Source organism: Orycteropus afer, unplaced genomic scaffold, assembly GCF_000298275.1.
Source record: "Orycteropus afer afer isolate SDZICR_OR568_19922 unplaced genomic scaffold, OryAfe1.0 scaffold00492, whole genome shotgun sequence".
Taxonomy (NCBI): Eukaryota; Metazoa; Chordata; class Mammalia; order Tubulidentata; family Orycteropodidae; genus Orycteropus; species Orycteropus afer.
In genome coordinates, this window is record NW_006922079.1 from 1,735,951 (window position 1) to 1,747,884 (window position 11,934).

Genomic DNA, 11,934 nt, shown 5'->3' on the forward strand with positions numbered 1-11,934 from the left:
TGAGAGACTGTTGGCCGAGGGACGGTGGGCTGGGAGAGAGACTGAGCATTTTTCTTGAACTTGAATTGTAGCCTGTGGTGCTTCCCTAATAAACCTCATAATCTGTGAGTTCTGTGTGGCCACTGCAGCGAATTATCGAACCCAGGAGAGAGGTGGTGGGTGCTTTGGGAGGACGGTTGGTGAAAGGGCTGGAGGAAGGCAGCATGTCTGGCCTTGTAGGAATAGGCCTTGGATTACTGCTGGTAATCCTGTCTTCCTCTTGGAGGGTTAGAGGAGGTCAGAACGTGTGGCCTCCTTGCCATTTTTGCAGGTTTCCGAGGTGACATCACTATAGAAGTAGCCTGCCCTACCTTCTTTCCGAGGAGTGGCTGGAGGGTTTGAACTCCCAGCCTTCTGGTTTGCAGTCAAATGCTTTAGTGAATTTATACCAGTGAATAAGGTATAAATAAACATCTTTTTGGTATTTTCTATTTTCAGCCAAGATCCATCTGACATTAGCAATGAAAGCCCTTTTTCCATGTCCTCTTCTCAGTCCAGTTTGAATTTCTGACAGTTTCCTGTCAATGTACTGTTGCAATTTGTTTTGAATTATCTTCAACAAAATTTTACTTCTGTGTGATATAAATGATAGTGGTCAATAATTTTCATATTTTCTTGGGTCACCTTTCTTTGGCATGAGCACAAATATAGATCTTTTCCAGTTGGCTGGCCAGGGAGCTAGCTGTCTCCCAAATTTCTTGGTATACACAAGTAAGAGCTTCCACCATTGCATCCGTTTGCTACAAAACTCAATTTGTATTCCATCAATTCCTGAAGCCTTTTTTAATTCCAGTGCCTACAGTGCAGTCTGGATTTCTTCCTTCAATACCACTGATTCTTAATCATATGCTATCTCCTGAAATGGCTGAACATCAACTAATTCATTTTGGTTCAGCATAACTATGCATTCCTTCCATCTTCTTTTGATGCTTCCTGTGATGTTTAATATTTTGACCATAGAATCCTTCCATACTGTGACTTGAAGCTTGAATGCTTACTTCAGTTCCTTCAGCCTGAGAAAGCTGCTGAGAAAACCTTTTGGTTTCCTAAGGCTACAGCTTGGCACATTTCATTATAATACTTTGTCTTCTCGAGCTTTCCTTTGAAATACTCTCTTCAGCTGTTTACCCATTATTTCTTCTGTTTGCTTTAGCTACTCTATGCTCAAGAGCCAGTTTCAGAGTTTCTTCTGACACTTAATTTTGTCTTTTCTTTCTATCATGTCTTTTAAATGTCCTTTTGCTTTCTTCACATTATGTCCTTGATGTCACACTACCACTTGTCTGCTCTTCAGTCATTAGCGTTCAGTACATAAAATCTGATTTGGAAAGAGTCTCCAAATTTAGGTGGGATATAATCAACGTTGTGTTTTGGGTGTTATGGATTGTTTTAATTTTCTTCAGCTTCAACCTGCACTTGCATACGAGCCACTGATTGTCTGTTTTGCAGTTGGTTCCTGGACTCATTCTGATGATACTGAGCTTCTCCATTGTCTCTCTCTACAGATACAGCCATTCTGTTTCCTGTGTATTCCATCCGGTGATGTCCATACATATAGTCGCCATTTAAACTGTTCATAAAAGGTATCTGCGATGAATTGCATATGAACTCTGGCATCTTTTCCATCACCACGGTCATATTCCAACTACTGATCCTTTTTTTTTCCAACTTTCACTTTCCAATCACTAGTAATTAGCAATGCATCCTGATGGCATGTTTGATCAATTTAAGACTATGAAGTTGGTAAAAATGTTTAATTTCTTCATCTTTGACATTAGTGCCTGATGCAAAAAGTTGAAATAGTTGCATAAAGTGGTCTTCCTTGTAGGCATATGGATATTATCTTATCACTGACAGTACTGTAGTTCAGGATAGATCTTGAAATGTTCTTTTTGACAATGAATGTGAGGTCATTCCTTCATCATTCCCGTCATATATGATTAGACCATATATGACTGTCCAATAGCAGTCCATTTCAGCTCACCAATGCCTAGGATATCTATCTTCAAGCGTTCCATTTCATTTTTGCCAACTTTCAATATTCCTATACTTATATTCCACATTCTAAATGGATGTTGAGTCATTCCACATCAGCAAATGAAAAGTCCTGAAAGCTTTACTTCACTCTACTGTGAAGGGAAGGAAGACTGGGCAATCTTCTGTAGTTGTATTTTGAGTGCATTCCACCCAATGGGCTCACCGCACACCATTATCATACAATGTTCCACTGCTATTCATGTTTTTCCTTGGTCAATTTTTTCAGAAGCAGATCGGCAGGTCTTCGTCTGGAAGCTCTGCTGATATTTGTTCACCATAAGTAACCATACTGATATTTGAAATACTGGTGGCAGACTGCATCATTGACTAAATTATTTTGTGTTAAGCACAGAAAACAGACTCTGCCTTTCTAGCCTGGGGTTTGCTTCTAGTGCTTTTTTTTTTTTTTTTTTTTTTTCTTTCTCTTTAAAAATAAATATTTTTTTTTTTTTTTTTTTTTTTTTTTTTTCTATTCTCCCCTGCCTTGTCCAATGAGGTACATATTAACCCTCTACTAGTCAATTGTAGCTAGTACAATGAATACCTCACCTAGCAGACACATAACGCCAATAGCTCCTGCAACACAGGATCAATGACAGATGGTGGACAACACCTGCTAGTCCCAACTCCAGATCTTCACAACAAATGGAGACCTGCATCCACATTCCCACAATGATTCCACCAACACAGAGAAAGCTGGAGAGCAACCCAGCACAGCCAAGTTAATAACCAAAGAAGTACACCTGCTCCATATTTCCAGATAAAGTAAAACATAAAACCAGAGTGAAACAAATCAGTACATAACTAACAAATAAAGACAACAACCTCATAATGTCTAGGAAAAAACAGACAACTTCAAATCAAACAAAAAAACAGGACAAGATAATAGAAACTAGTGCCCAAGCTGAAGAATTAGCATATCTCCCAAAGAAAGAACAAGCAATAGAACTATCTGATAAGGAATTCAGAAGATATATAATATAGAGAGATCAAAGAAACCATAAACAGAAGCAATGAGAAGACAGACAGTACTCTGGAAGAATTCTGAAATACTTGTGGCAGAGCTCCCTGAGTCAGAGCAACACGCAAGCCATCAAAGTACAACAAATGGACAGATGAGTGGTGACTTGTTACAGCATTAGAAACCACAGGTTGCAGTTTTACTCTGTCCATTTAGGGTCTGTGGTGTAGTAAATTACATAGTATGGCTTTTCTAGCCGTAAGTCTTTGTAAACTCCGTGGTGGAATTTGCCATGAGCAACTGAGTAGCTCCTGATTATTAATGTTATTCACCTGGGATATTTCTGTTCGAAGCAGCACAAAGTAATTTTCTGGGAAGTTCACTCTCTCTCAGGTGTGTAGAACCCTGATGTTGGGATTGGTTGGTTTGGGCCACTTTGCCAGGCTCAAAAGGAGCCCTCCTAGAGACAGAAAGAGTCTCTCTGATTGCTGACTGAGACAGACATGCTGCTGAGAGAAACACGCTGTGAGACATGAGAGACACACACTGCTGAGAGAAAGACATGAGAGACACACACTACTGAGAGAGCAGTGCACTGCTGAGACTGTTGGCTGCTGAGTGAGACGGCCAGCTGCAAGAGACTGAGTGCGTTTCTGAACTTGAATTGTAGTCTGGTGCTTCCCTAATAAACCCCATAATCTGTGAGTTCTATGTGGCTACTGCAGCAAATTACTGAACCCAGCAGAGAGGTGGTGAGTGCTGTGGGAGGAACGACTGGTATCAGGGTTGGTGAAAGAGTTGGAGTGAGGCAGTATGTCTGGCCTCCCAGGGATAGGCCTTGGGCTACTGATGGTGATTCTGTCTTCCTGTTGTGGGTTTAGAGGAGGTCAGAAGATAAGGTCTCCCTGCCCCTTTGGTAGGGTCGTTATGAGACAGAATTGACTCCACAGCAGCAGGTCTGGTTTTTGGGGTTATCTTCCAAGGTGCTGCTGTGTAGGTTTGAACTGCCAACATTTTGGTTAGTAACTGAGTATTTATTTAACTGTTTGAGCCAACTACGGACCGCAAGTATCCTATACTTAGCAAAAATATCCTTCAGGAATAAAGGGGACATTGCCTACTGAAGAACAACTAAGAGAACCTGTCACTAGCAAACTTATTCTAAAAGAACAAACAAAATCCCCCAACAAACCATAAAAAGAGGAACCTTGTAATAGGAGGAATGAACATAGCAAGGAAAAATATAGACAAATGAAACTGACTTTTCTTCACCACAACAGTTTTATATGTCTCAATGCATGTAGCGATGTATTTAAAACAACTGTGATATATGGGGGCAAGATAAGTGATATAAAGGTTGCTATTTTCTCATGAACTGGTACTAGTAGAATGTGATAACTTATGTACATATAAGGCAGTACTTAGAACAATAATTTAAAAGGCTACACAAAGAGAAACACTCAAAAACATATATAGGAAACAAAATGAAATTCTAAAACTTATTCAATCAACCCACAGAAAGTCAGGAAAAAGAATAAAAACAGTAAAACAGAACAAACAAAAAATAAAATGGTAGGCTTAGACCCTAATGCATGAATAATTAGATTAAATGTAAATGGACTGAATGACACAATTTAAAGACAAAGATTAAGTGAATTTAGTAACAAAATTCAACTATAAGCTGTCTGTAAGAAACTCACTTCAAATATAATATATAGGTAGGTTGAAAATAAAAGGATGGGAAAAGATGTATGAAGCAAATATTAACCAAGGAAACAGGAGTGCCTATATTGACCAACTAGTTGCTGTAGAGTTGACTGTAACTCATGGAGACAGTTTGTGTGTGTGTCAGAATAGAACTGGGCTCCATAGCCCAGCCTGTTTTTAACAGTTGATCTTTCCAAAATAGATTGCCAGGGTTTTCTTCCTTTGTGCCTCTGGGAGGATTCAAATCTCTAAACTTTCTGTTAGGAGCCAACTGTGTAATCTTTTAGCCCATGCAGTGTCTACATTAGTATAGGATAAAGTAACTTCAGAACAAAGAAAATTACCAGAGACAGATGGGGACATTAGATAATGATAAAAGACTCAATACATGAAGAAAACTAGCCATTTCCCCAAATGTATAGGCAAAAAAAAATCACAGCTGGAAAACATGGGAAGCTAAAACTGAAAGGAGAAACTGACAAATCTATAACCACAGTTTGGGACTTCACTATTTCTCTCAACAACTGATAGAACAATACATGGAAAATCAGCAAGGATACAGAAAAACTCAACACCTTCCTCAACCAACAGTTTCTAATCAATATCTAAAAACACTTCACTAAGTAAGAGCAGAATACACTTTCTTTTTAAGTACCCAAGGAACATATACCAAGACAGACCACACTATGGATTTGTCTTATAACAAGCCACAACCAATTGAGTATCTCCAAACACTTGGAAAGTGAACAAAACAACTAAGAAAGAGAAAGTGTAAAGGCAAAGAGAAAGTCTAAAGCCACATTAAAAACAAAAACAATAAACTGAAAGAAATGAACACATATTGAAATATGTGGGACACAACTAAAGCAGTGCTGAGAGGGAGATTCATAGCTTTAAATGCCTATGTTAAAAACAGAAAAAGTCTCAAATCAGTAATCTAAGCCCTCACTTCAAGAACCTAGGGGAGGGGGAAAAAAAAAGGCAAAATAAACTGTAAGCAAGCAGAAGGCAAGAAATAATAACTAGCAGAATCAATGAAATTGAAACAAAAACAAAATAGAGAAAAATCAGTGAAACAAAGAGCTGATTCTTTGAAAAGAACAATAAAACTGACAAACCTCTAGCAAGACTGACAAAGAAATAAAGATATAAATTACCAATATCAGTAATGAAAGTGAAAATCACTACAGACTTGCTAAGACATCAGAAAGATAATAAAGAAATATTACAAACATGTCTATATACATTAATTTGACTTAGAAGAAATAGACCAATTTCTTGAAAAACAAAAACTACCTCAACACCTAATGACATAGAAATTTGAATAGCCCTATAACTACTACAGAAATTGAATTCATAATGAAAATAGCATCAAAAGAGGCTCTAAGCCTAGATAGTTTCAATGGAGAAATGTTTTTTTAAAAAATAAACAACAATTCTATACAATCTCCTCCAGAAAACAGAACAGGATAATATGGTTTCCAATTTATTTTATGACGTATATGTCATAAAATATGTTTATATGTCTCAATGCATGTAGCGATGTATTTAAAACAACTGTGATATATGGGGGCAAGATAAGTGATATAAAGGTTGCTATTTTCTCATGAACTGGTACTAGTAGAATGTGATAACTTATGTACATATAAGGCAGTACTTAGAACAATAATTTAAAAGGCTACACAAAGAGAAACACTCAAAAACATATATAGGAAACAAAATGAAATTCTAAAACTTATTCAATCAACCCACAGAAAGTCAGGAAAAAGAATAAAAACAGTAAAACAGAACAAACAAAAAATAAAATGGTAGGCTTAGACCCTAATGCTTGATACTAAAATTAGACAAAAAGGTACAAAAACAAAACTAAAGATCAATGTCCCTCATGAATACAGACATAAAAATCCTTAATAAAACAAGCAAGTAGAATTAAGCAAATATACAAACAGTTATACACCGTAACTATGTAAAGTTTATTCAAGGGAGGTGGTGGTGTTATTGTTATGTGCCAGCAAATCGGACCCAACTCATAGCAACCCTTCCTTGGGTTTCCGAGGCAGGATCACTATGGAAGTAGATTGCCCAACCTTCCTTCAGAGGAGTGGCTGGTGGATTTGAACCACCAGCCTTCTGGTTAGCAGTCAAGCACCTTAGGCACTACACCACCAGAGCTCCTTTCAAGGGAGGTAAGACTGGTTAAATATTTGAAAATCAATCAGTGTAATCTACCATAATAACAGCTGAAAAATAAAAACCAAAGAATCATATCAATTGATGCAGAAAAAACATTTCACAAAATTTAACACCCTTTCACATTAAGAACTCTCAGAAAAATAGGAATTGGTTAGGGTGATCATCCTTAACCTGCAAAGGGTATCTAAAAAAACCTATAGCTAACATTATATTTAATGGGGAAGGACTGAATACTTTCCTCCTAAGATCAGAAACAAGGCAAATACAGCTGCTCTCACTACTCTTATTCAACACAACCCTGGAAGTTCTAGCCAATGCAAAAGACAAGAAAAACAAATAAAAGGCATATAGATAGAAAAGAAAAAAATAAAACAATGCCTATTTGCAGACCATATGACTGTAAATCCCATCTTTATTTATTTCTTAAAAAACAAATACAAGAACAAAACACCTTCTAGAACTAGCAAGTTCAGTAAGGTTGAAGGATATAACATGAACATATAAAAATGAATTTTATTTCTATGCATTAACAATGAACAACATGTGGATACCAAAATGAAAAAATACCATACCATTTACTACTGCTCAAAAAAAAAAGTGTTAAATGTAAATCTAACAAAATATGTATAGGACTTGTATGCCCAAAATTAAAATACACTGATGAAGAAAACAAAGAAGATCTAAATAAACAGAGACATAATACCTTGTTTATGAATTGGAAGACTCAACAGTGTAAATATGTCAATTCTCCTCAAATTGATATATAGGTTTAAGGCAATTCCCACCAAAATCCCAGCAGTATTTTTATAGATATACACAAGTTTATTTTCAAACTCATATGGAAAGGCAAAGGAACTAAAACCATTTTGAAAAATAAGAACAACATGGGAAAAATCAGTCTACCTGATTTTAAGAACTTATTATATAATTATAGTATTCAATATTGTGTGGTACTGGCACAGGAATAAATGAAATAGTATAGCGAACTCAGTAATAAACCTACACAAATAAGCAGAACTGATTTTTTGACAAAGGGCAAAAGCAATTCAATGGAAGAAAGAGTCTTTTCAACAAATGGTGCTGGAGAAAATGACCCATCCATAGGCAAAAATTAAACATCAACTTAAGTCTCACATAGTATATAAAAATTAACTCAAAATCTGTTGTGGTTGTTGTTGTTATGTGCCATTGAGTTGGACCTGACTCATAGCAACTCTTCCTTGGGTTTCCAAGGCACTATCACTACAGAAGTAGATAGCTCAACCTTCCTTCCGAGGAGTGTCTGGTAGGTTTGAACAGCCAGCCTCCTGGTTAGAAAATGGATCATGGATTTAAAAATTAACTTTAAAACTACTGGCCTGGTTCTCTAGTGCTGCTATAACAGAAATACCATAAGTGTATGGCTTTAACAAAAGGAATTTATTCTCTTGCAGCGTAGGAGGCTGGAAGTCCAAATTCAGAGTGCTGGCTCTACAGGGGCTGGATGAAGTGCTCTCTATCTTGGGCTTCAGCTTTTCCTCTTATTCCAGGCCACTGGAGCTAGAAGTGTCTCCTAATTCAGGCAGCTGCAGGGTGCTGGGGCTGACGAGTCCAGGGCTGGCATGTACAATGACATAGTCCCAAGACTGCCAGGCAATATAGCAGGCCACTGGTTCAAGTCCAGGAACTGGTAATGAAAACTCAGCCAAATGCAGGATCCAAATGTGTCAAAAGCTACAGACCTTTCTCAAACCTAAGGCATGTGATTGCTGACCAGAAGACTAGTGGTTCAAACCTACCAGCTGCTCCGCAAAAGGAAGATAGGGCAATCTACTTCCATAAAGATTTACCACCTTGGAAATCCAATGGGATCGCTATAAATTTTAATTGACTCAATGGCAGTGAGTTTGGTTCTCCTCATTTATTGAGAGCAGGTGCCTCGAAGGCAACTACTTAGGTGCTCACAGCAGATTCCACTATGGAAGTGATTACAATCTCATCATGGGGACTAACTATATCTTGCTCAGCCACTCAAAACCATGGCCTAGTCAAGCTGACACACAACCTTAACCACCACAATTATAAAAACGTTTAGGGGAAAAAAAGAAGAAGAAACTTTTCCAGATTTAAGACAAAGCAAAAAGTTCTTTGACTTGACATCAAAAGCATGATGCATCATAAAAAAAAAAAAAAAAAGCTTTTCCTCTGCTTTAGACTCTGTTACAAACGAAACTCACTGCTGTTGAGTTGGATCCGACCCATAGCAACTCCTCCTTGAAACCCAAGGAGGCAACATCACTACGGAAGTAGATTGCCTAATCTTCCAAAGAGTAGCTGGTGGGTTTGAACCACCAGCATCTGGTTAGCAGTCAAATGCCTTAGGCATTACGCCACCAGAGCTCCCACTGTCTGTTAAGGGGATGAAAAGACATGCTGCAGAGTGAAAGAAAATATCTGTGATCATATCAGTGGTTTGAAGCCACAAGCAGCTCTATGGGAAATAAGACCTGGCAACCTACTTTCCTAAAGATGATATAGCCTCGGAAACTCTATGGGGAAGTTCTACTCTCTCTTATAGGGTTACTATGATTCAGATTCTACTCGATAGCACACAACAACAAATAAATTTTAAGTGTTATTCTAAACAATGGATTTTCAACAGGAAATACCAAACCAAACCAGATCTACTGCCATCAAGTCAATTCCTACTCACAACAACCCTATAGAGTAGAACTGCCTGGTTAGAGTTTCTAAGCCTGTAAATCTTTACGGAAGCAGATTGTCTCATCTTTCTCCCACAGAACAGGTGGTGGGTTTGAACTGCCAACCTTCTGAATAGTAGCTGAATGCTTTAAACACTGTACCCCTAAAGCTCCTTCAACAGGAAATAGAAATAATCCCATACATGTAAAATTTTAACTTGTTTAAGTGCTATCAAAGAAAGCACAGTGAGCTAAGGCAAGACAAGCAAAAAGCAGACGTGTATGTGGCTTGAGAAGCAGAGTGATTTTGCCAAGCAGTGTGCCTGTATAATCAAGGATTCACAAGGGTACCAAACCTGGTTTGAGAGGTTGGAGAAGGCTTCTCAGAAAAGGTGATAAATTCGCAGGAATATGAAGGAGAGGAAACTGCATAGGCAATGAGAGGAGAAACAAGTTTCTCGGCAAAAGGACTAGCGCAAAGGCCGTGAGGTGAAAGGACACTACACTAGTACAGGAGGCTGGTGAGGCTATAGCACAACCATCTCAGAGAAAATATTATAAGGTAAGCCTGAAAATTAGTCTAAAACACACAGGATCATAATAAGGACTTGGTTTTTATTTTAGGAGCAATGGAAGTTCTTAAATAAATGAACCAGATTTACATTCTTAAAAAAGTTAACTCTGGCTATGGTGTTAAAAAAGGAAAAGAGGACTCAAAAGTAAATTTGAGGAGACTTAAAAGGGTTATAATAATTCACTCAAAAGATAACAGTAGCTTGAACTGAAGTGGCAGATGCTTGTGACTGATGTCACTAGCAGCCTATGATCCCCTGAGTCCTGGATTGCTGTTCTTGACCCTCACAGTTAAGGCAGCACACATCAAATATAGATGGGGCAAATTTGCAGACTGAGTTGTGGGAAGGTAAGGGAGTTCCCAACTTCCACTTTCTTAATAGAGTATGAAGCCAGATGAGCAGAGAACAGGACTTTGAGAGGAGATTTGGAGAAGTCAAGTGACTTTGCCAGGTAGTATGAATGCCCACGTGAGGTTGTGACCATAGATTCACAAGGACAGTAAATTGTTTTGCCGTAAGATTTTCTCAAGATTCATAGAGCTGCATGGTGAAGACTGATGGATGGCTGCCCTCATCCTGCATGAATTATGCTTTCTAGACATCAATAAATGAAATCATAATGGCAGACAACTAAGGGGTTAACATTTAAGCATCCTTATAATAAAGGTCTCACAAATTTTGTAGAATTAGTTGGTTGGGACAATTATAAACTCTGTTTGTTTTTTAAAGTCAATGTTACTTAAGGCAGATAACCTCTAATGAAGGAATTCTCTAAGAGGGTCATTATTATTTCCGAAGGAATTTTGATTAGAAATTTAGGTAAAGGTTACTTACACAAACACAATGTCCCCTCTCTTAGAGTAAGCAGGAATAGCACTGGCAATTGTAGCAAATCCATACGAGTATATAATAGCCTCTTCCGTCTGCATAAATTTTGCCAGGCGATCTTCCAAATCCAAATGGACATCTGTTTCAATAGAAAAAAATTAAATGGCTAAATTTTCCTATAATCCCCTGCACCCGAACTAAAGAACAAATAAAGTCTGGTTGTTAATACTTTCATCAATGGTCAAAAAGTAATTGTTTTTAAATTACAAATTATATAAAATCTATTAAAAATAATTCCGGGTTCAAACTACTTCTAAAACATATGAACTGACTAATGTTAGCTACCCATCTGTCTGTAAAATATGTCACTGCAGCAGCTCCAAACTCCAAGTTTGGGTTATATATATTTCCTATTATAATTTACCATTCCATTTCTGGACTTTCTTAAAACAACTGGTCTCAAACTTTATGAATCCACTGGGCTCAAGAAGGCAAGACCACCGACTTAACCTGCTGTTAACTTCTCACAACCAAAGACACGGAGGTTTTATCATTACATGATAATAATTTTTAAACATCCTTCTGCATTTTAGTAGAAGGGCGCAAACTAGATGCTAAAAAAACTGTCAACTAGCTTTTAAAAGAGGGGAAAAAAGCAGTTAATTTTAAAAAGAAACACCACATATTCTGCAACAAGATAGTGACAGTTACTTTAAAGGTGAATCCTCTAGCAATCTGTCTTAGTCCTTAGTTGTGGAACCTGCCATTACTCTGTAGGACTGAGTTTCTGTCTTAATTTCTTTTTACATGTACTGGAGGATTGAAAATAATAGTACAAGGAGTTCCGGCAAGATGGCAGACTAGGCAGAAGGATTGCACAGACCCTCTTCAACAAAGAAAAGGGAAACCAATT

The 11,934-nt window shown here is 37.6% G+C and overlaps 1 protein-coding gene across 1 annotated transcript in view; it reads right to left on the reverse strand.

Moving 5' to 3' along the window:
* SPTLC1 (serine palmitoyltransferase long chain base subunit 1) overlaps nucleotides 1-11,934 on the reverse strand; it is a 167,779-nt gene that overhangs the window by 96,938 nt on the left and 58,907 nt on the right. Inside the window, exon 6 of the mRNA XM_007955171.2 lies at nucleotides 11,028-11,160. Coding sequence (XP_007953362.1) covers nucleotides 11,028-11,160 — 133 coding nt within the window. The remainder of the gene's footprint in view (nucleotides 1-11,027; nucleotides 11,161-11,934) is intronic.